Here is a 26047-nt window from a genome sequence, read left to right on the forward strand (position 1 = left end):
ACAAAATAATTTATGAGGACAACATCTAGAAAGTATTTCAAAGAGATGTGGCAGTATAGTATGTGGCTATAGTCTGAATGTTACGTCATTTAAAAAAATACACTTTTATAGAATAGAAACATTTATGGTTGAGTCTAAATATAGGCTACTTGGGTGTCCATTAAAATATTGTGTTTGTTTATTTAAATATAAGACACCATGACTCTCCTAGAAGAGAACATAGGCAAAACATTCTCTGACATAAATGGTACCAATGTTTTCTAAGGTCAGTATCCCAAAGCAAATGACATAAAAGAGAAAATAAGCAAATGGAACCTAATCAAATATATCCAGTCAACTGGGATAAACCATAATGGAAAGGAATATTAAAAAAAGAATGTATATATTTGTATAACTAAGTCACTTTGCTGTACAACAGAAATTATACAACTTTGTAAATCAACTATATCTTAATTAAATACATAAAATTGTATAAATACTCTGTATCTGAATCATGACTTTGCCACTAATTTTAGTAGCTACTGATGACTGCTACCTGCAACAATATTATTGAAAACTCTATTTTTAAATATCAGTTAACTCACAGAAATCTACATTTCTTCAAGAAGTCCAAAATCCAAACAGTGTAACCCTTAGAGGCATAAAATCCATTTGCTTGGCCCATAGGCCTTCATCTTTGATAAAGCCCCTTGTTTTTCTATGTTGACAGTCTCTGTTAATCCAAAATGCTACAAAAAAAGATATTTCATTATACTTTTAATTGCATTTCTATGATTACACACTGAAGTTGAACATTTTTTCATATTTGAATAATTTTTATTTCCTTTTTTGATAATTATTTGTTGTTATTATCATTTGTCCATTTCATGTTTACTTATAGAAGTTTAATATATGAAAAAATAACTTTGGAATAAATAAATATATCATGGAAGACAGCCCTTTATCAGTTATACAAGTTGAAAGCACTTTTCCCCAGTCTTGTATTTACCCTTTCTCTTAATTTTGTTTGCACATTCTTTTTATACAACAGTTTTTGTTGTTTCCCTGTAGTAGAATTTACCAATTTGTGTTTCTGTGTATATGTGTGTGGTTTATTAAAAGACCTCTCCACATTCTGCAATTATCTGGCATATTTTCACATACTACTTTCATTATTTCATTCTTTATGTGTGTTTTTTTGAGGGGGGCCTACTGGAATTTAATTTGGTATTATAAGTGAGTTAGAGAACTTTTTTTATTAAATGATCTAGTTGTCTGAACACCATTAAATGAATATTTGACCTTTTGCCTAACTGATCCAACTTTCATCATGTAATAATTCCCATATTCATTTGCCTTATTTCTAGTCTGTATTAATGATCTAGTCATGCAATTGTACTATGTTGTTTTAAATATTGTAAATTTATATTGTAATATCTGGTATGACCATTATCTCTTTATTACACTTTTCAGTTTTTCTCTCCAAAAAAGTGTTTCTTTTTCATGTGATCTTAAACTCAGTTTCCATGCATAAAATTTGAGTTTTCTCACAAATGCAGTGTATTTCTGGATTAGTTAAGGGAGATGTTTCCATATTCAAGTCTTCTCAAGTATACAGAAGCTCAAATATAGCAGAGCTTCTGTTGCACAAGTCTTTTGTATCCTCCTTTTTTTGTTTGGCTTATTATAACATTTTAAATATGTTTTTGATATATATGCATATATTTATACAATTGCAAATATGAGGGTATTTTATCTGCTTTGTCACTGTTACAAAAGAATTCTTTTCTCCCATATGTTAGGGTTTCTGCTTATATATAATTAAATATTTATAAGAAGTTAAAAAGTTCTTAAGTTTCCTAAGTTTATATCACTTAATGGAAAGAAGAGGATTTTATTTCTCCTTATATCAATCACCAACACACAATAGTAGAAAATGAATCTAGATCAATGTACAAAAGCAGAAGGCTATTTTATATCCTCTTATCCAATCTTAAACAACCCCATGTGGGAGATTTTGTGATAATTCTCATTTTACAGGTGAGAAAGCTGAGATCAGCAAGATGTGATGGTTCACTCAAGCTCCACACAATCAATGCTTCGATTCAGACAGTTTAAACAGCATTCTTTGCCCATCTCAAATGGTTAATCAAGTAACCCCCACCACAAGGCTCTGTCCCTGTTTTATGTGAAAACCTCTGTAGGAAGAAAAAGAATGCAGTTTCTTTCAAGCCTCGGAAAAAGCAGAAATTTCAGAAAATTCTAGGACAGAATCTGAGACAGACAGACAAAACTCAGGAAAAGAGCTTTCCTGAAGTTACGACTTCCTCAGGAAACGTTAGGCAGGATAATGCCTGGTTAGAAGAAAAATAGTTGTTAGTTTTGTTTATATGTTTATTCGGAATGGTTTTTCCACTCCTTATATACATCTTTGGTAAAAAATTTCCCCTTTTTATTTAATGAAATTTTGTGTGGTTTGTTATAAAGAGGAATCTATTTTTATACAGCTGGAATATGTTGTCTTTTTTTTACCAAAAACATGCTCTGCAGAGATGCAGGTGAGTCTCCGTCGCCACCTAGTGAACATGTCTAAAGGGGAAACAGCAGAGAAGCCTCCAAGAGAGGCCACTGAGAGGAACTATGCCAGGAAATGAGCAAGTGTCATTTCTGAATAGAAGCACATGGTATTGGAAATATCCTGAAAATTGCTTCCAGTATTTATGGTGTGAAGCTTCAGAAATAGCTTAATCTTATCTATGTGCCATGTTCCTCTTCTCGCCAATATTATTTTCACTTATTTTTCCCTTAACCGGAGTGCTGCTTTGTTGACTTAAATATCCGTATTCAGTGTATGGACCACGTGGGCTGATCATACTCTACATCCAAACCTGACTTGATTCTTCTGGCTTCAAATCTAACTTCGCCTGTGACATGTGCCCTCCTTTCTCCAGCTACAACAGCCTGTCCGTCAAGTCTATCATTTATCCTTTCAAAATATTTTAAAATTAACCTTTTTCTTTCTACAGTCAGATTCCAATATTGGCCTTTATCCCTGAATTCTGGATTCTCTGATTTATTCAACACATTTTGACTGGGCACTGACTGCTGGTATATCCAGTTATGTGGCACTGGGCACAGGATAGACACATAAGGGCAGCACAACTGTGGACATGGGAAATAACATACTGATAGAAGGCTTCAGGTAAAGCTGGGAATGAGGAGCTTCTCTGCTGGGCTTCTTGAAATGAATTCCTCTTTCTATTTTCAATTCAGCAGGCCTTTTTTGCAGTCTGGGTGCTCCCTTCAGGCCTGACTCAGAAGCTCTCAAAGTTCCCTCCTTCATCCACTCAGCTCATCTACTGAGTCTGTATGGCTCTGTGCTCAGAGATACAGATGGGGTGAGACCCAGTCCCTGGCCTTAAGGAGCTCAGCAGGAGGAGACAGACCAACAGACCCACAAGTGCTGGAAGGGCAACCCGAGACAGGGATAACGGTGCTCTAGGGGCCCAGAGAGGGTCAAAGAAATTCTGCTGGGCAGTGGAAAGAGCTGCCCTGGGGAGATTTCAGGAGAAGGTGACCTTCACACTGGACCCTGAAAGATGAGTAAAAGTGTATCAGCTGGTCATGGAGGATGACTAGGCACAGAGCATCCCAGGCAAAGGGAAGAACAGGTGGAAAGACACACAAGAGTGAACGGAAGATGCAGGGTCAGGGACAGCAGTCCCTCTACATGGTGGGAGAGGAGGTGCATGGCTAGTGTGGCAGTGACCCAGGTTCAGATCGCATCGCTAGATTGAGGCCATATGTTCCCTTCACCATAAGGATTTATCATCCCTGAGGATGCCTGAGGCAATAAGAACTAACAATGAGGCCAGAGATGAATGAAATCCCATGTGGCCACTTCTGACCCTCATTTCACCTGCTGCTGCACTGAGGATGCATGGGGCCCAACAGTCACTGTGAGTCAGGCTCTAGGAACAAGGCTCATATTCACAAATCTCATGTGGACTGAAGTGGCTTAAGTTGTAGGACTGAGGCATTGATTACTCAGGCTGGAAGAGAGTTGGTATCTGATGGCTCAGATGAGGTTTCCTCTAGACTTGCTCTCACTTAAGTAGCTGCATCATCCAAAGTTATGACCTCTTCCCATAGATAACCCACACCCAGGGATAGATGCAGGAACAAAGCGTGGGTCCCTGCCTTGATGCAGAACAGCTCTCAGTGGACTGGCTGACCTCTGTCATATCTGCATGGCACTTCAACTCCCTCTTCCTAATCCTGCTTTCTTCCCACTCCACCATAAGTATTCATCCCAAGAACAGTCCCCAATGCACACAGATCTCTGTCCCAGAGTCGGCTTTCTGGAAAAGCAGTAGATACCCCAGGCAGCCCGATTCCCACTCAGAAAAGACCTGATGGTATTGACACAGTTTCAGAAAGATTAAATCAATCTGAAGGAAGCTGGTCAGCCATGGAAACACCATAGAGATTGTTACTGACATTGTTTCACCCAATCTCTGTGCTGAAAGAAGGCTTGTCAGGGCCTCACAAGCTCTGTTCCACCTGGAAGCACACTTCCCTCCTGGGGAGATGGACGTATAGGGCTGTTGGAATCTTATACCACTAAATGAAATCCACATCCTATAACTAAATCCTCTCTCCCCTTGCTCATGCTCATCGAGACACACTGTGATTCTCATTTGCCTTTCCAGGTACCTGCAGACACAGAGTACCTGAATATACAGTCCATCTTGCCATTACAATTTCTTGTTTTCAATCAGCACATTGACATTTAGGCTTGGAGGGCACCTCTGCAAACTCCATCAGCCTGAACAAACTGATTAGTCCTGAGACAGTGGGAATACATACATGCAAACCCACAAGGCAGAGTCAAAACTTGGATTCTAGTCAATCCACCACAGCAATGCCCTTCTGAGGTCTCTTGGTGGACAAACAGCCTTTTGCTTCTGAAGAAAGTCAGCCTAGACTTTCAAATGTCTATGAACTTAATTAAGATGGAATCTAGAAACAACTGTGCATCTCCCAGTGCAACCTTTTCTCAGAACAAACTCACCAGGAAACAGACCTCTTTTCCCTCTGATGAAAGATGTCGAGAGGTTGAAGTGCTTTTTCACAAAAGAAACTAAAGGAATTGAGAACTTCCTCTGGAGTGAACCATGACCAAGGCCCTCTTGTGAGGAGATACTGTTGCTACATTAGAGTAAGACTTCTATAAAGAATCTCTTTGGAATAAAAGAGATGGCTGTTCTGGTAACTATATTACATTAAAGCCTCAACAGTAAATTGATGTTCATGAAATACAAATTCACATTTTAATTCAAGAACAGGAAAATTTTAACATAAAGAGTTTTTTTGAGAGTTCCTGTCATGGCACAGTAGAAATGAATCCAACTATTATCCCTAAGGATGTAGGTTCAATCCCTGGCCTTGCTCAGCAGGTCGGGGATCCGGCATTGCCATGAATTGTGGTGTAGGTCGCAGATGCGGCTCAGATCCTGCATTGCTGTGACTGTGTCTGGGAACTGTAGCTTGGATTTGACCCCTAGCCTGGGAACTTTCATATGTCACAGGTGTGGCCCTAAAAAGCAAAAAAAAAAAAAAAAAAAGAAAAGCAAAAAAAAAAGAAAGAAAGTTTTCTCTGCCATTTGGCCCCCTTTGTCCTCTCTAGTATGCATTGTGCATCTGCATTATACATTAGCCAGGCCTCCCCAGGGGCAGAAATACCTGTTTAATCATAAAAATCAAAATTTTTCCTTCTGACGCCAGAAGGAAACTCCTTAGAAGATAACATTTCTTTCTCAATCCTGTCAGGTGTAAGAATGATCCACTGCTCACCTTCTACCTACAGGTATCTTGGTGAATTTTATATGCAATAACGATATATTATTTCCCTTAAAGATAGCAGTTGGTGATAACAATGGTCAGATGACCTGGGAAGATAATGGCACCTAAAGGTAATTCTTAGCCTAAATACTTATGCATTACTTGATTAATGTCATTATACATATTTCTTATATTCAGCCTCATTTAGAAGATTGCTGTGTCTTGCATTACCAAATGTGTGACTGAGTCTCAGATGATATTAATGATGAGGAGACTTGAAACTACTAATCAAATAAGATCAATGATCTTAATAATGTAATGTGGGAAGCAGCAGCAAGAGGGAACCATTTCCTGGACCATTAGAAACCAGTATGACAGATAGTCCAGAGGCTTTGGGCTACTGTTAACAGGGCCCAGTCAAATAATAAGCGACCTATACAAAATTCTTACCTGACGTGGGAATGAACATTCCTAGCACCTCAGGACAAATTGGTCACAAAATGACTCCCAAATCTTGGTTGAAATTAAGACCTAAATAAAGGGAACGGACTGTAAAATACAGAATGTTACCCACCATCCAGTTCAACAAGAATCGAGCCACTAACCACTGCAATCACAGACATACAATACACCCTGAAAGGAATTCAGAGTAGGATAAGGATGAGGCAGTCTTGCTAAGGGAAAATTAGCAGAACAGGACTTTGTATAGATATATCTAAAAGAAAATTTTTATGAACCCATTTTCCTGCAGATTCCTATAGTTAGAGAAGCATTAAAGCCATGAACTGTTTCTTCCTCATGAATAGTAGGAATCCTCTACTGGGATGAGTGTTTCACTGCACATACCCCAAATTACATATACACTGGCCGCCCCTCATGACTCCTGGAGACAGTTTTCAGAGCTCTCAGGGAGACTGTTTCCTGAGTTATAATCTCCAGTCTGCTTGAATAAAAATATCAATTTCTTTTTTAGATTGATTATTAATTGTTTTCATTGACGAAAACAGTTAACAGCCAGTCAAAATCATGTCTGCCCAACCTGCTTGGTGCCATGAAAAATATCCACTCAGCTTCTAGTCCCTGAGAGCAGAAGGCCAGGTTATCATCTTCTAGATCTTGTCTTTGAAAAATGGAATTCTGGGAGTACCTGCTGTGAATCAGTGGCATCTTGAGAGGGCTGGGACGCAGGGCTGATCCCTGGCCTGGCACAGTGGGTTAAGGATCCAGTGTTGCTATAGCTGCAGCATGTGTCACAACTGCTGCTCGGATCTGATCTCTGGCCCAGGAACTCCATAGGCCACAAGGTGGCAAAAAAAGAAAAATATATTTTAAAAAAGAAAGAAAATGCAATTCTGGGTAGACACTTTCTGTCTCTCACAATCTGGTGCTTCATTGGGGGCAGGACATTTCTCCAAGTCTCTGCTTTTGAAACCAGACTTCAAAATGAAATTTGAGAAGTCGCTCTCATATCTACACCACCTTCATCTTCCTAATCTCACTTCACCTCCTTCCTAATCTCTCCCCTCAACCCTGCTCCTCTATGGACTGTGTGGCCCCAGAGGTCTACACAGGAGAATCTGTGCAGCCTCTGGTCACTCAGTCAGCTAAGGTGACTTCCTCAAGGACAACTGTCTATGTCGGCTGGTGCTGGTGACATTACTGTGGAGGTACCAACAAGGCCTGTGTCAGGGCAGCAGTGCTGGTGGGGACTCCAACTCTCCTCAAGCCCCTCTCTTGCTCCTTAGGAAAAGGAGGCTCAGGAGTACTATGAGCAGAGCCCAGATGTGATTCCTAGACCAGAGATGCCTCCACCTGGGACCCTCACTGAGCTGTTTCACTCACACACTCCTCAATCACACAGGTAGCCAAGCACTTAGTCCACAAGGGCTCACTAAGCTCCGACTCTGGGTAGGCACAGAGCTGAGTCACTGAGAGGAGCGGGAAGAAGTGTTGGTGCTGGTGGGGGGACCATAGACAGGCACAGGCAGGGGGACACAATGTAGGTCCTGGAGCAGCACCCAGTGACTCCAGGAGGCTTTTGCTTGCAGATGACGGGAGAGGGTCAGAAAAATCATATGAAGGACCAGGAGAAGCATCCCCACCTCAAAACTTGGCCAAGGACTGCATTCACCCAGCCTCCAAGTCCTTGGATCGGAGGGGCAGGCACTGACAGCCAGGACTGGCTTCACCATCTCTGGAACCCAGACCCAAATTAGAATGTGAAGCCCTTTGCTCAAAAAAATGTATTAAAATCAAGTTACTAACAGAAGAGCATTAAACCAAGCAAGGGACTCTTCCTAAGAACAGGACCCCATATGACTGCAGATTCCACATGCCCATGGAGCTAGCCCTGCTGCTACTCAGACTTACCACTTCACTCACAAAGCCAAGGAACGTCAGTGCTCCCAGTGCCTAACCCATGCAACTCCTGAGCAAACAAGGAAGCTGTGGTCCACAGATGGTCACTGGCAGCCAAGCCTCCTTAGGGAACAGCTATGCTCCACTTTTGCCAATTAGAATTACGTCATACAGATGTATCTATTTGCTTCTTTGCTTCCTACTGTAAAGATGGCTATGTATAGGATTAAAAGAAAAGAAAAGAAAAGAAAACATGCCTCCTTTGAACTTAAAACAAGATCTCCAAAAAAGTAAAGACCCCTTATTTCCCCCAGACTCTACAGCTGCCATTGCTGGCTCCTCTTTCTGGGGAACCAACTCAGGTCCACCCAGGAAGTCTGTCCAGTGTCCAGCTGCATAGGTATGGCACGCAATGCTCCACCGTTTGAGTGGCATCTTTCTAGGGACTCCTGACCATCCCTGATGAGGGGGAGGAAGTGCAGAGCACAAATCACATCATGTCACCAATGGGAAGACCTTAGTGATGACAAAAACAACTCCCCCATTCTACAGAGGAGAGACCTGAGGCTCAGAGAATGGATGAGGAGTGTGGGGAGAAGAACCAAGCTGTCCTGGCAGAGAGCTCCCCAAATGCCACTCTTGGCTCAGAACCTGTGTGTGGCCATGTGACAGCTTTACTTTCTTCTTCTCTACAACACTGCTTTGAGGAAAGCAAAGAGAAGAAGAACGTGTGATGGAAGGGGCTTCTGAGCCAGACAGGCCTGGCCAGATCTGCTGCTTCCTGGTTGTGCAAATTTTGCTGTTATGGGAATACTGAGTCTCAGAGGCTTCATCTAAAAAATGAGACTAGGATATACCCCACAGGTTGGATGAAATGAGATAGAGAGGCCTAGGAAGCTCCGATATCCTACCACTATAGCAGGTGCTCAACCACGTTGTGTCCTGCCCACCCTCCCTTCCTTCCTCTGCACCAGGAGTTCCAGCTGGGGCCACATGCAGACCTGGAAACCTCCCATGGGTGGGCTGAGGTGGAGCCTCCCAGCATCCAGCTGCATCTCCCAGGAGACACAGACCTGAAGCCCTTATGAGAACACACTTTAACCATGTACACAACTGGGGTTCTAACTCACAGGCAACCTGGGCTTTAGTGGGAGGGGAAGGAGAGGAGCTGGAGGATCCTCATGTTGGATCGGCAGAGGCCTGGGGTCACATCAGATAGGCCCAGAATGCCCAGAGGTCTCTGAGGGAAGGGAGAACCTTGAAATAACTGCTAAGGCCCTGTGAGCCAACAGGGGAGGTTATGAAGTGGTAAAATCCATGACTTCCCATTAATGGCGTTTCCTGGTTACTCATGCTGCTGAGGCCTGCATTTGCCCCCCACGCTGACATGACAAGGCCTGCAGAGGCCCTTAAGGTGGGGACTCCAAGGAGAGCCCGTTGGCCAGCGCTGTCACCAACTGCTCCTTTCCAGCTCACCTCTCAGGCCCCTCTTCCATGTGCCTTTCACACCCTACCCCACCCCCTGCCTTCTCTCCTGTTGACTCTCAGCTCAAAAGCCCCCTTGGACCCAAACAAGTCTTCTCCTGTCTCAGTGCCTCTCCTTGGAGAAGCACTTCTCACTCCATCAGGAGGAACCTTAGACACCTGTGTGGTCCTTCACGATGGATTTCTCCCCCACAGCAGCCTCTCACTGTGGCTGGGATCCAGGCCTGTGAACCCAGAGACCCTGAGCATCCTTGGACAAGAAACATTACCTTAGTCACCTCTGTCTACTCTCAGTGCCTGACATAGTGTTGATGAATCATGGGATAAATAAAATGGAAAAACTGGGTAACTGTCTAATTTTTCCACACAAGTGTGAATCTCTGTCCTCTACATTTCAGTCCTAGCATTCGAGAAAACAGTAAAAGAGGGTGAGAGGCCCAGATGCACACCTTCTTGTGCTGAGATGAGACCTCGGGGAGTAACCAGAAACCCATCATACTACTCCCCTTTCAGTGGACCATCCACACCAAACAGCATGTGCACACTGCAGAGCCTTCACTGATTTCTGGGCATTTCACTCTCTTTGTCATTTTTCTGATGGCTTATAGGTCACAGGAACAGGCACACGTCAAGCCATTGGGAGGGGGGGTCACAACACAATCTCCCTGCCCTTCCCTAGGGAAATCCACCCTTGCAGACCCACCACCTGCAGCTCTTCCACAGTGCTGGCCCCACCTAGTACCAGCTCCAGCCACTTGGAGCTCTGCACATCTTCCTTGACCTGAGCAAACCTTCCCTTCCAGATGCTCCTGCCTCTGAATCTGTGTATCTAACCTTGATTCTCTCTGCAGTGCCATGGACTCTGATTACAGACACTCCTATAAGTGTTCCCACAGAGGATGGGGGGCACACTTAAAACCATGCACACCAGGATAAGCTCTGAATTCTGGACCCTGGGTACTTTTGTGGAGAGAAGAGGGGTGTGGGGGCTTGGACTTGGTTGTACTGTTCTCATCTTAAAGCCATAGGCAGGGGTTCTAAAGCCAGTGTGGCAAATAGGAAGGGTGTCCATATTTGATTAAATATTGTCTGTGTGCATGCATATCATAATTTAAAATTTTTTAAAAGAACAAAAGCCCTTGAGGACAGAAGTATGACATACTTCAGGAATATATGATAGTGGTAGGAATAATCTGGTCTTTCAGTTAATTCTTGGGGTTTGGGATAATTTTGGCCTCAATCTGCTCCCCAGATCACCTCCCCTGGGGGGCCTCCCTCCCCTCCTATTCCCCACCCACTGTAAACCCCTGCTCCTTTTTCCCTCCTGCCTGTGGATTGCACCCTTTCCCTCTTGGAATCTAATCACTTCTCCTTTCAAAACCACACTTGGCCCAACCAGCCCCCAGCTTCTCCCCCAATCCTGCACATTCTTGTCTTCTTCCCAGTGGCCCTCAGGCTGATTAGGGCTGCCAGCCATAGCCCATAGACCATAGTGAAATTAACATAAGGGAATGCCTCCAGAAGCTGCAAACATTCCTTCAATCTCATAGGAAGGAGGGTGTGGCCAAGAAGACCCTGAACACCCCTCCTCCCACAGGCACACCAAAATCACAACTATTTGCAGAGCAACTACTCATGCGAAAGATCTAAAAACTAGCAGAAAGGATTTTCTACAGAGAAAGATATAAAGAAGGGTCACAACGAGACAGGTAAGAGGGGCAGAGACTTGGTACAGTCAAGACCCATACCCCAGGGTGGGCAACCCACTAATGAGAGGACAGTTATAATTACAGAGGTGCTCCCCAATGAGCCAGGGATCTGAACCCCACATTGGGCTCCACAGCCAGGCATCCTACATCAAGAAAACAAACTCCCAGAACATTTGGCTTTTTTTTTTAATGGGTAAAATTAAATTTGTTTATTTTTTTAAATTTTGTTTTCTTTTTTTGGCCACACCTGTGGCACATGGAAGTTTCCAGACAAGCGATCAAATCCAAGCTGCGGCAGTGACCTGTGCCACAGCTGTGGCAACACAGGATCCTTAACCGATTGTGCCAGGCCTGGGAAAAAACTGGTGCCAACACAGAGACTAGCCAGATCATTAACCCACTGGGCCACAGGGGGAACTCCTACTATTTTTTAAAGTTTTGACTGAAATATAATGATTTTTAATGTTGTGTGAGTTTCAGGTGTACTGCAAAGTGATTCAGTTACATATCTTTTTTAGGTTCTTTTCCATTATAGGTTATTTCAAGATATTAAGTATAATTCCATATGTTATACAGTAGGTCTTTGTTGGTTATCTTATATACAATGGTGTGTATATGTTGACCCCAAACTCCTAATTTATCCCTTGCCCTCTTTCTCCTTTTGTAACCATATGTTTGTTTTCTATGTCTGTGAGTCTGCTTCTGTTTTGTAAATAAGTTCATCTGTATCATTTTTTTAGTTTCCACGTTTAAGTGATATATGATATTTATCTTTGTCTGACTTACTTCACTTAGTATGATAATCTCTATGCCCATCCATGTTGCTGCAAATAGCATTATTTCATTATTTTTGTCACTGAGTAGTATTCCATTGCGTACATACACATCTTCCTTATCCATTCACCTACCAATGAACACTGAGGATGCATTCATGTATCTGTTATCTGTTATAAATAGGGCAGCCATAAACATCAGGGTGCATGTACCTTATTGAATTATAGTTTTCTCTGGATATATGCCCAGGAGTGGGATTACTGAATCATATAATAACTCTATTTTTAGCTTTTTGAGGACCCTCCATATTGGTTATACCAACTTAACATTCCCACCAACAGTGTAAGAGTGTTCCATTTTCTCCACACCTACTCCAGCATTTATTATTTGTGGACTTTTTGGTGATAGCCATTCTGACTGGTGTGAGGTGTTACCTCATTTTAGTTTTGATTTGCATTTCTCTAATAATTAGTGATGCTGAGCATCTTTTCATGTGCCTGCTGGTCATCTGTATGTCTTTTGAGAAATGCCTACTTAGATCACTTTTTGATGGTGTTGTTTGTATTTCAGATATTGGGCTGCATGAGCTCTTTGTATTTTGGAAATTAATCCCTTGTCTATTGCATCATTTGCAAATATTTTTGCCCACTCTATAGGTTGTCTTTTCATTTTGTTTATGGTTTCCTTTGCTGTGCAAAAGCTTACAAGTTCAATTAAGCCTCATTTGTTTCTTTTAGTTTTTATTTCCATTACTGCAGGAGAAAGAGCCAGAAAAATATTGCTGTGATTTATGTCAAAGAGTGTTCTGCCTATGTTTTACTCTAGGAGTTTATAGTACTTGGTCTTACATTTAACTCTTTAATGTATTTTGAGTTTATTTTTGTATATGGTATTAGAGAATGTTCTAATTTCATTCTTTTACATGCAGTTGTCCAGTTTTCCTAGTAACACTTGTCTTTTTTCCATTGTATATTCTTGCCTCCTTTGTTGTGGATTAATTGACCATAAGCACTTGGGTTTATTTCTAGGATTTCTACCCTGTGGAAAGTTTGGCTTTAAACCAATGGAGCTACTTTGGGGAAAGACAGAGGGCTGCAGGAAATAGAGACTCCACTCCTAAAGGACGTACCCAAATTCTCACATGCTCTAGAACCAAGGACACAATCAGTAATTTGAAAGGAGCCAGAGTCAGACCCACTTGTTGATGCTGAAGAGCCTCCCAGAAGCAGGAGGCAATTGAAACTCAGCCTAGGACTTAGACGCTGGCAACAGACGTCAATGAGAATCCATCCTACCCAGAGAACACTGGTGCTGGTAAGCACCACCGTGCAATTCTCTGTCTAGAGAATTAGTGCAGGGACCTGGCTTTGCCCACTGGGAGTCTGCCCCGGGCATTACCTGGGTGGGAATCATGCCCACTCACCAGAAGGCCTGCTGCTGAAGGACACCCTGAGCACCCAGCAGCCTCAGGACTGGCCCTACCCATCAAGGAACTAGCAAACCCCAGGACCTCTAGCACCTGAAAGTGAGCTCTCAGACCCAGACCAGCCTACCAGAAGGCCTGCATTAGCCCTAAACCTGGCCTTTCCCACTAGGGGGTAGCCTCCAGCTCCTGCCAGCAGACACTAACTCTCAGCACCTCACTACCCGGCTGCCAGAGACCTAGGACCCAGCTTGGCCCAGGAGTGGACCAGCAACAGCCCTGTGACTACCCTGGTGCTGGCACTACCCAAGCAGGCCCACATTTGCTCCAGAACCTCCGGACCTTTCAGCCAGAGACCCCAGAACACAGCTCTACCCTCCAGTGAGCCACACTTAGGCTTAGAACCTGGCTTCGCTCACCACGGCTGGACACCAGCCCTGGGAAAACCAACATTCTGCAGCCAGCTGTGTAGGGCTCTGGTGCACTCAACAGTGGGCCAGCCCCAGCCTCAGGACACCCTGGGCCCTGCACCGCCCACCAGCAAGCCAACACTAGGTCTGGGAAACCCAACACCACAGCCAGGGAAGCCAGGACCCAGACCACTCATTCGTTTGCCAGCACACGCCCCAGATCTTGGTCTCACCCACCTGTGGGTGGCAACCAGCTCCAGAAACCCCTGGGTCCCAGTCCCATCCACCAGAGGGATGACAGCAGCCCCAACCACCACAGCCCTTAGCCAATGTGTAAAGACCCAATTCATCCACCAGCAGGCCAGCACCACCCCTGATGCTGTGGGCTCCATTTATTGAACAGCAGGCCTGAACCAGCCCCAGGACACCTTGTGCCCCTCAGCCAGACATGACAGGATCTGGCCCCTAACCAACAGGCTCTCACTAGCTCTGGGTCACCCCAGACAGACCCCACAGACAGCCAAGTCAGGAATTAGCTCTGCCCACCAGTAGAAGGATGCCAAGGCCCAATGCCCCAAACCATGGCCCTATCCATAAACAGGCTGACCTAACTCTGGGAACCCTGGACCCACTGCTAGCTACCCTAGGACCAAGCTCTCCCCACCACCAGAGCAGCATTAGCCCAAAGACCCCCTTTCCTGTGACTCAGTAGCCAGCTACTTCATGACACATCTCTGTCCACCTATAGGTGGCAGCCTATGCACAAGGCAGGGCCTGGCAACTAACCTGAAGAGGGCACAGCGACATCAATCACCATGCCCATAGTAGTCAGTTTGCTACAACGGAACAAGACTGCCCCCAAAGAGGGCACCCCTAAAGCATAGAGCTCAGGTGACCAGAGGGGGGTACACTGCTGTTACCTATAGGACCTTTCCTACATTAGGCCACTTTCCCATGATTGGGAAACAAAACAAACCTACCAAAAACATAGGAATAAAAACAGCGGATTAAGCAAAATGAGGTGACAGAGAAATAGATTTCAAAAGAAGGAACAAGATAAAACCCCAAAAGAAGAACTAGAGGAAATGGATATAAACAATCTAGAAAGAGTTTAAGGTAATGATGACAAAGATGCTCAAAAATCTCAGATATAGAATGGATGAAAGAGAGAAGTTAGAAATTTTCCTTCTTACTGGAGAAGCATATTCTTTGGTACTAATTATGAGCAGGAAGGGGGTGAGAGATTGCTTTAAAAAAATCTGATCTGGCCTCCACAGAAAAGATTGCCTAAACAAAATGCTAATGAATTCATAAAATGACTTCACCTCTGGGATGAGCTTCATTTTCATGTATTTTCATAAGAAGTTTGGTTCTCAATTGGGAATTTAGTCCATCTACCCACTCAGGGGCAAGATGATAAGGTTCTATCAGGCCAAGCAAACAAATGAACCTAAGACTCTACCAATGTCAGACATGCTGCACTTCAGGCCAAAAGATGTTTCTTGGGCTTGTTTTGGTTGTAACTTCAAATATGTGTTGTTTAAGTTTCCAATCATATTATCAAACAAAGCACTGATCTTAAACTATAGCATCCTCTGAATCAACAGGAGTCCTAGATGTACCTATGGGGTACATCTAATTTTTTGCCCCTCTGATTTCAACAGGACTTTAAATTTCTTCCTCTGAGATCAACCAATGCAAGATGGTTTTGGAAATGCTGAACCCAATGCATTATAAAGTCACCAGCATGGTGTCTGAAGTTGTGCCTTTTGCCAGCATTGCAGTCCTGCTGCTCACTGGCTTTCTTCTCTTGGTTTGGAATTATAAAAACACATCTTCGATACCAGGTAAGTCAGTCATTTATTTTTATATTTAAGGAGACTGTTTGCTTGGGCTTTTGGTCCATAAAGGTAAAGATAACTTTGCAAAAGGACAAAAAGTAAATCTGAGGAGATGGCTAAAGTACACAACATATTAGCAAATGAACTCAGGTGAAAATTTTTATATTAATTATCTGCACATGTCAAATGAAACCATTAAAAAGGTTGGATAATTCCTTTAAGTCTGCATTTTCTTTTGGAAAAGTAGAATTGGCACAAGTATCCTTTAAAGTAAGCTTAAGATGTGGTAGAGTAAAGTAAAATTCCAGGGCTAAAGGTGAATATATCTCTGGAATGCCTTCTGTACTCTTTTCTGTCTCCCTCCCACCTTCCACTTTGTCTCATCTAGGTCCTTTGCCCTCTCCCTTTGTTGAATTTACTCCTTCTCTCTATCCCACTCTTCATTTGCTTTTGTTCTTGGGTGTGGTGGTGATGTTGGTGCCACCATAAGGGCTGGATGGGATTTGGACAGTGATAAAAAATGGAGACCACTCTGGTTCTCTTGGAACATCATACCCTGAGAGAACCTTCAACAAGCTCTCTGGATCAATCAAAAGTAAAGTAGAATATAATTATCCAGATAATTGCAGAAGAAAACCTACCATGCCACACTATCTGATTAATACAGAATTCTCCAAAATATCACACTATTTTTTAGTTTCAGAGCAAATTCCTCATGGCAGAAATGTGCCCCAGTCCCATAAGATATTTGATATATCAGTTATCTATTTATTGTGTTATTAGAACAATTCTAAGATTAAGACCCCTTGACCCCAGCACTCTCAAACTTGTTTTGATTCTATAGACATTAACAAAGACTTTGATGTTAAGGGCAAAAGACAAACAAAAAAAACCCCAACAACAACCAAAACAAAAAAACAAAAAACTCCCTGATGGTCTTGTCCACATTACCCTATAGTACAAAATTAAGGAATAAACCTTGATTGCCCAGGTTAGGGAATAAACATTCAACTTAAATGATTCATACAAAAAGTTTAAGTTATATAGACTATTATGAATTCCTGTGCAGTGACAGTACTTTACTGTCTCAGGCAGCTGTGCAAGTTTTGGCTCCATGACAGAATGGAATTAAAGGAGTAAGAGAGATAAATGTTATTACTTTACAATAAAACCCCTAAAACCATTTCAAAAAGTTTTTGACTAACTTTCACCACCGCTACTAATGTTACGCTACTAAGGTTGTTCTCTGATACAAGCAACAGCAAGTTCCTGAGCTGTTCACCAGAATCATGCTCTTCAAGTGCTGTTGTCATCTATATAAGCAAAGGTGTCAGGGCCACTGCTCTTCATTAGTCTCAGACTCTGGGCTAGACACTGATCACCCAAGTGCCTCCTTCCTCACTGCCTAGCTTTATTTGACCTAATGAGATTTAGCTTAAGTTTCTCTTCTTAAATTGGATCCTTTTTGAATGAAAAAAAAAAAAAAAAGGAATGAATACCCTTTGTTTGGACATTGTCTTTGCAGACCATGTTTCTCACAGTTAAAAAGATTACAAATTAACTCAAACCCATTCATTCCAGTGACTGGTGCTTTCAAACCCAATTTTTCAAACAGAAGTAGGCAAACAGATCTGTCCACTTGTCACTGCCCTGGCTTTCATGCTTGTTACTAGAAGAACTGATTGACTTGCATTTGAAAATTATTGACACCATTTAACATAGCAAGAATCAGATAGACCTCTACTTGGGCCCTTCAGACTGAAATGATTGAGACCATATGGAACTGCTGTGGTGTAGACTCTGAACCACTCATTACTCATGGAGTTGTGAAGAGCTCCATGTTAACTTGTGTTGATGTTGTAACCATTGTGTATTTGTGTGATTCACATACACACATCAGAAGGTTTACGTGGATATTTATATAAAAAGAACAAGAATAGAAATAACTTAAAGCAATGGCTCTTTTTTTTGGTGTTGCTGAAATACCGAGTGTGATCTGGTGACTTCCCTAGGTCCTGGCTATTTTCTGGGAATTGGGCCCCTAATTTCCTACCTCAGATTCCTCTGGATGGGGATTGGCAGTGCCTGCAACTACTACAACAAAACGTATGGAGAATTCATAAGAGTCTGGATAGGTGGAGAAGAAACACTCATTATTAGCAAGTAAGTCTGTTAATAATCGGAGACATTTGAAAATCAAGGCTGAGTATTTTCCTATTTAAAAAACTTATTTTGATATCTTGATGTCTGTTGCTAAGGTTATATCTATGTAAATGAAGGATACCATATGAAGTTCAGGATCTAGAGCAGTGCTTTTCACCCTGGCTGCACATTAAAGTCACCCAGGGAGCTGTTCAAAAACTGCCCCCAAGGCCATGCCTCTAACTTTTATATTCTCCAGGTGGGAGAACCCAGGAATCAATCACGCTTAGAGCCCCCCCAAGTGATTCCAAACTGCTAAGGAGCTTGAGGGAGGAGAGAAGGGAAGAAGCTTCCAGGGCAGGGGGCCTTTCCCAGGGGTTGGGGAAAACAGCTGAGCAGGTTGGGGTGGTTTTGTCTTATTTTCATACCCTAAATCCAGCTCAGGTGGTAGGAGCACAAGCCTAGACCTGGAGGGAAGAATGAAGCACGTGACAAAGGACCAGAGGACAGAACAGAAACTGCTATTAGATACCAGATACTTAGATCACCAGATAAATTCCCAGGAACCCCAAAGGCAATTCCTGAAATAGGGTCCGCATTACAGCGCAGGTGGCATCTGGCCACACTGCTACTGTAGTTAGGAGAGCAACCTTAGCGACCCTGACAGAGTCCGGCACTGATTCACACTGAGGACATGGACAACAACCCACTGCGCCCTCCCCCAGCTGCCCTGTCCTCCCAGCTGGCTTTCTCTGGTTGGAGTCTCTGTGTTCCCTTTAATTGCCTCTGAGCCGCTCACTTTTGTTGTTAAGGGCTGCACTCCCCCAGGCATAGGATGTGTTTGTCCCCATCTCCTTCCCCTGCCTGCTCTTCAGTCCTTCCAGAACTACCTGTACCTCTTGAGAAGACCCCACTGGACCCCAGAGAGCTCTTTCTTTTTCTTTGAATACTTTGCCAGGTTGTTTCTCTTTGGAAAAGTTTGGCATCGGTAGCCATTACAACTGCACTGAGATTATGGCCCAACTTTTCAAATCAGCTTAGTCCTGGAGTGGTGGAGGCTGCAGAACTTCAGCAGGGAGGTCAGGCTGCTGGGACTCTGCCTGAGCAACTGGGGGCTTTGGAGGAAGGTCTGCCTGTCATCCGTAGGTGAAGTTGGCATGATCCCCCAGGGAGGGATGCTGCAAAGTAATGAGGGTCTATAGACGTTATGCATGACACTATAGGTCATGTGTATACCGTAGCGTTTGGCATGACTATCAAGAAAAGAATGTGGGTAGCATCCATGAAGGGGAATTAGCACTTAACACACTAATTAGGGTCATATTGGTGCACCTGTTAGCAGTTTACATATGAATAAGGGATATAGTATTTTATATTCAAATCATATATAAATTTATAGGGAATTCATTCATTTATTCCATAAGCATAAATGTATAGAAAACTGACTTTACACTAAGCACTGAATGATCTTAACCTACCACAGTCATTATTGGTTTTCCATTCATTCTGTAAATAAATATTTATTGACAACTCATGATGTATATACCAGATATCATGAACAAATATCCCAAATCCCTACCCTCATGAAGAAATACATTACTACACTGCTAACCCACCAAAAAAAAGCCATAAAACATATTGTATCAGTGGGGTGACATGCTGTCCTGGTTTACCAGGGACTATAGGTTTGAGACTTTTAAATGCTAAACTTTGGACAGTCCCAGGAAAATCAGGATGATTGTCCATACTACTATTAGGCAGACATGTGCTGCACAGAAAATGAGACAGATGAAACAACTCTGAGATGTTGAGGTATCAGGATCCAATTTCAGGTATTTTGAATTGACTTCCCTAGTGCCACTGAATGGGATATAGTCAGAAACTAGCAAAGGGAAGCTGAGAAGGATGCTCACACAGGAAAGGGAAAACCAAGACAGAGGGGTGGTCTGAAAGCCAGGTAAGAAATGCACATCAGGGAGGACGAAATTGTCAGCCATTCAGATGGTGTATATGCTGGACAGAGTGTGAGCACCAGGGAGCTCATGGGTGACCTTGACAAAGCAGTTTTCATGGAGTGGTAGTGACAAAAGTAGCCCCAGTAGAGAATCTGGCAGCAGGTATAGAGCACCCTTCCATGGAGTTTGATATAGAGGAGGCAGAGAAATGGAACAGAGCTGAAAGGGATGTTTGGTCCAAAGAGTTTTTGTTTTTTAAAGTTAGGAGATATTACAACATGTGTGGTGGGAATGATGAATTATAGAGGAAAACTGTTGATGCAGGAGAAAGAAGCAGTGAGCCAGGTGAGATGTGCAGGGGCCCAGGTGACAAGTGGAGTTGGCCTTGACTAGGGACCTAGAAGTTCTTCCACAGTAGGAGGGGAGGTTGAAATATGGGCCACAGATCTTGGTGGTTGGACTTGCAGAGGTTCTAGGTGCTTCCATTTTCTCAGCTAAGTAGGAAAAAAGGTTTTTGGTTGAAATTAAAGGTGAGGAGGTAGAATAGTGGGGGAGGGAGGAAGCAGGATAAAATAGTACCCAGAAAAGTGAGAGTGAGTGGACTCAAGAAATGGGGTAGAATTGTCAGCTACAGTGACAGCCTACGTGAATTTGAGGCTTGCCAGTATGTGTGTGTGCGTGTGCGTGTGCGTGCGTGTGTGTGTGTGTGTGTGTGCACATGTGCACATACGGATTTTCCCCAGCCCCATTCAGATACCAGGTGAAACACCGGGTAACTAAGAGTTAGAGTGAGCCAGGGTTGACATTTTACCAGGCAACTAGGACAAACTAAAGGAGCTGAGAATGCATGGAGAGGAGTGATTTTCATCTTTCACAATAAAATATTTTGTCAGTTTTCTAGTAAGAAAAGATCAAATAAACAGGAAAGTTAGAGGAGCAATCCTCCCACTTTTGCTCCCATGACCATGACCTTCTGAAGAGACCAGGTTAGTTGTCTTACAGGATATCCCACATTCCAAATTTCTCTCATTGTCTCATCATGGTGTCATTGAACATACTCTTCTATTCCCAGTATTGCTTATAAACTGAAGAACAGGTCTTTAGGTTCAATTCCACTCAGATTAATGTTATTTAATAACGCTTTCGTCCTAGTTGTAGGAACTTCATATTGCATCACGACAGACCAGGAAAGGTGGTCCCATATTAGTGATGATAAATTTGATCAGGTTAAGGTATTTACAGTCAGGCTTCTCTGTTACCAGGTTTCTTACTCTCTTGCACTGGCCCCAGTATAGAAGCTGGTTAAGAGAGGACACTAGAGGGCAAAGGACAGGGAAAAGTGGTAGGACTGATGGAGTATAAACCACAGGCAAAACTCCTTAAAAAAGACACATGCACCCACATGTTCATTGCAGCACTATTCACAATAGCCAAGACATGGAAACAACCCAAATGCTCATCAACAGATGATTGTATTAGGAAGATGTGGCATATATACACAATGGAATGCTACTCAGCCATAGAAAAGAACAAAATAATGCCATTTACAGCAACATGGATGGAACTAGAGACTCTCATACCGAGTGAAGTAAGTCAGAAAGAGAAAGACAAATACCATATGATTTGAATCTAATGTATGGCACAAATGAACCTTTCCACAGAAAAGAAAATCATGGACTTAGAGAATAGACTTGTGGCTGCAGAGAGGGAAGGGGAGGGAGTGGGATAGATTAGGGGCTTGGGGTTAACAGATGCAAACTATTGCTTTTGGAATGGATTAGCAATGACATCATATTGTGTAGCACTGAGAACTGTATCTAGTCACTTGTGATGAAGCCTGATAATGGGAGAAAAAATAATGTATGTGTATATGTATAACTGGGTCACCATGCTGTACAGTAGAAAAAAAACTGTATTGGGAAAATAACAATAAAATAAAATCACAGGTACAGGACAAGTCTACACAAAGCAAGTGTTTTTAAATGTTTGGTACCAATTACTCCATTGATTCTCTCCCCCATATTTCTAGTATTCACCACTCTTGAGCCTGACCGCAGGTATGGAGTTCTTTAAACTCAGAATGGGAGGATGGCATCTTCCTAACCACCTAAGAACTTATTTCCTGACTCCTTTTCATTCTGAAGAGACAAGAGCTTTGCTATGTATGGAAGTATCTTTTGACTTGAGTCACATTTAAAGAAGAATTTACCTCCAGGGACCAGACATCATACACCAGCACTGTTCTTTCTGAGTTTAGGGACTCACTTGGTCTCTCCTTAATGGTGCAAAATCCTCTCCCAGTCAGTCAATCAGTGTAACTTCTCCCTTACCTGGTGTTACAGGCCCACCTTGCTGTGGGAAGGAGGTCTCTGCTGCTCTACAAACCAGGAGAGCTCTGGGCTGGTGTCCCTGGTTCTTCACCAACCATCCCTTCACTTTCCTGATTTATTCTGGTTAGGTATACCAGTCTCTTTTAAGCTGCTTGTCCTTAGCCAGTCACTCTCCTCTTCCTGTGGGTATCACTTGTGAATTTTCTGAATAAGGAGTATACAAATTACTTACTTTATGCTTTAATTTTAGAATGAGGTAGGAGAAGGTAAGAAATCTAGAGACCTGAAATCTATTAATTAATAACGATTTCAGCCATATCTATAGCATGCTGTTTCCATACAGGAAAAAAATTTGGCTACTTGTCAGTCAAATTACTTCCTGGGAATACAAATAGGAACATGTGGAATTTTATTTTATTTTTTTACAATCACAAGGAAGAGGAAAATTTATCTAAAACTCAGGATAGTTTGATGAATATTATCTGGAATTAAGAGTATATTTTACTTAATAGAAAGCATTTTGCTTTGAAAATAAGATTTTCTTCCTGAAAGAGATATCAAGTAAATAATTCATTCACAAGATAATTCTGTTTTCATTTCATAGCACTGCCATTATTTCAGAGGTTCTCTTTTAAAGTTTAAATGGAATTTGGGATACATCACAGATGTGAGGGTTTGGCTAATTCTTAGCCCAAAGCCTAATCTACACAGCCAGAGCTGAACTCTTTGCCTTACTGTCTTCTACAAGAATGTGTTCTCACAGGAATTGATGAACACCTCATTTAGGGAAAATCATCTTTCTAGGAGCCAATTATCAACTCAGAAAACCAAGTGAGAATGTGGCCACTCTAGCCCAGGGGTAAGAACCATTTATATAGGCTATAGTAGCCACTCCCCATCATTGAGAATTATGTCTTCAGAAAAACCCCAAAATAGGAGATTTAGCAAATGAGAAAAAAAATTTTCAGTGAAGTACTGAAGAAGAAACAAAGTTGTTTTTATTATACGAAAAATTGAGAAATAAGTTTACCAAAATAAGAAAAAAATAACCCCTGAAATACACAGCAGAAATATGTTATGCATTTTGAATTGCACAAGGAACCCTGTGCAATTCCTTCCATCTTCTCTCTCTTGCACAACGGAAAATGTCCAGATTCTTCCTCCTTTGCAGAATCAAAGACTTATTTATGAATATATTTTCCTTTCCTGCAAGAATGAGCATGTTGTCTTCCTATTCCTCTGCTCAAATGTTTGGTCCCTTTGGATTGTCATGATCTGTGTCTCTGAACTCCACTCTGGTCTTGGAGACATGGCATAATCAATAAGCCTCAGGTGGGAAGGTTCTAGAATACCTACTTTAACTTCCCTAGCAGACCGGACTGGCTTGGCTCTCGAGCCCCAAGTCAAAGCTTATATCACTTCAGCTGTGCCTATGGCAGCTCCTCACCAGACCACACAGGATGGGCAACGTTTATCCACGTTCTGGGGCCTGCCCTGTTCACGTGGCCGGAACACAGACTCATGAGAGGTCACCCTGCGGTGGCTTTCTCCAGTCCCACAGATGCACTGCAGAAAACCTCTATTCCTTCTCTGCCAACCCCTCTGCTCCTCTCTTTAACTCCCAAACTCTGCTTCCTTTTGCTGATTATCGCCAAGAAAAATGGCCCTCAATTTGAATATACTCGAGTGGAAATTCTTGGGAGTTGCAGATACACATACGGGAGGAAGTCACTCTGCCATGCCTATGTGTCATCAAGGGGAATTGGCACTTGGCCATATGGAGCCCATAGAAATACTGTGCCATAAACGTTGTGATCTGAAGAGCCTGTTATCCTGCCCCGCAGAGGAGGTCTGGTAACGTGCTTGGAACAGCTTTGTTAGCACAGGAAGGGGGAGGAGGACACATGAGACCTTGTCTGTGCCTGAGCAAAAACTCTGTGGTCCTACTGTCTACTCAGCAGCACAGGGACAGGTCAGGGCTCCATGTCCCAGACCTGACGTTGCCAGGTTATGGATAAAAAGCCTGCGCCTCGGAGGGAGGTGTCAGAGACGTGACCCTTCTTCCCTCCCTCACTCACCATAACCAGACAACACTGTGGGTCAGGAATTCGAGGTGACCCCCTGCCCCTCCTTCTGCCCTCGTCTGTCTGCCTTGTTTCCTCGCTGCACTGACTTTCCTCTGTATCATTTACATAATCTGGTTTGACTTCTGCAAGTGGGGTTTGTGACAATCTCCCTCTGCAGTATAAATATTGGCACTTATGAAAACGACGGACCTACAAACACCACACGTCCTGCTTATTATCTTCTCTATGTTCTGATAAACCCCATCCCGTCTGTGTTCATACCCGCCCCCTCCTCTGACTCCCACGCAGAGTTAACCACATGGCTTATTAACTCAGGACCTTCTGGACTTGTGGTTTCCTGACCGTGCTCATCATGGTCACAGACACCACTGAGCCCTCACCCAGGGAGCCCTCTTCCATCTGGGCCCTGCACGAACCTCAGCCCCTTTCCACAGAAGTGCAGACACCTGCAGCAGTTCCTAACCTTTCTGTTGGTAGATGAAGAGGAGTTTATACCTCCCACCCTGCTTCTCAACTTCCCTAAATTCCCCACAGACAAAAAAGTCCCTCTTTTGTTGAACAATGAACCTGGAGTCCCCTCTTCCATAAAACCTCATAAATATGCACTCATCCCAGCTCTTTCATCTCTTCTTTCTGCTCTTTGAAGTTACCATCCAATAAACCCATTCGCCTTTTAACCTGAAGAGGATAACCATCCATTTATCCTCTCAATTATCAAATTATTTAAATAATCTGTATATCCTTCAATGCCATAGCCTAACGTCTAAGCATTATAGTAAAACATCTGCTCAACAAAGTGAGTCTCTCTGCAGAAGAATTCTGTATCACTGTCCCACAAAAACAGTATTTTCCTCACATACGGAGGCCCCATAACTTCTTCAGCTAGATTGTACACTATTTTCTAACAGGCTTTGCATTATCGGGCCCAAATTACACTAGGATTGGGGGCAGGAAGCAAGTCCTGGAGGGGGAGAGGGGTGGGGAGAGGCTGTCTCCTCTTTCCTAGCTGCTCTCAAGGCCCATCCCAGCCCTTAAAGGCTGGGCCTGGGGGTGGGGAGAGAGGGCACAGCAGTGGAAGAGGAACAGAGGAGTTCAAGGAAGCCTGGGTTTTGCCAGACTCCCAGGGTTGCCAAGTCAAGGCCTGTCGAAAGGCTCTGCACATCCTATGTCCTTGGAAAACCCTGTGAACCTGCAGACTCTGATGAATCATGTTGGATGCAGAGCCCAAGGGAGCCACTGCTGCCGTCACAGAGACCCTTCCAGGCCCAGCCTTGCCACCAAGCCCAGGGCCACAGGTGTCCAGGAGATGTCCTTCAGTCCCTGAATGGTACCCCACTTGAGGGGCCAGGGCCAATTAGAGACTCGGGGGTGTGGAAGGTGCAGGGTAGAACTGCTGCTTCCAAGTAAAGAGGTAAGACTTTGGTTAACCAGCATCTCCCAATTCTGAGGGTGATGTGGAGGGAAGCACTCTGGAGCAGGGCTGCTTGGGGAATAGAGGCTCTTAGAACTAAGATGGTGTGGAGGGTTCAGTTTTGTGAAACCTTGCAGCTCTGACCACCTTGGTAGGTAACATATTAGAGACTTGGAATTACAGAAGAGGAAGCAACAAAATGTGTGTTTGTGTGTGTGTGTTTCTATGTGTGTGTGTTGTGTGTGTAGTGTGTGTGTTTTAGCTTAAGTGATGCTCACACAGAGAGCTAGTAGCTAAAA

At 43.2% G+C, this 26047-nt stretch overlaps 1 protein-coding gene across 1 annotated transcript in view; it reads left to right on the forward strand.

Moving 5' to 3' along the window:
* The first annotated feature begins 11283 nt into the window (after window positions 1–11283).
* Window positions 11284–26047, forward strand: part of LOC125119417 (aromatase 1) — a 31300-nt gene continuing 16536 nt past the window's right edge. The window contains exons 1-3 of the mRNA XM_047766351.1: window positions 11284–11375; window positions 15647–15829; window positions 17836–17986. Of these exons, the coding sequence (XP_047622307.1) occupies window positions 15685–15829; window positions 17836–17986 (296 nt within the window). The 5' untranslated portion in view covers window positions 11284–11375; window positions 15647–15684. The remainder of the gene's footprint in view (window positions 11376–15646; window positions 15830–17835; window positions 17987–26047) is intronic.

Source organism: Phacochoerus africanus, chromosome 2 (assembly GCF_016906955.1).
Source record: "Phacochoerus africanus isolate WHEZ1 chromosome 2, ROS_Pafr_v1, whole genome shotgun sequence".
Taxonomy (NCBI): domain Eukaryota; kingdom Metazoa; phylum Chordata; class Mammalia; order Artiodactyla; family Suidae; genus Phacochoerus; species Phacochoerus africanus.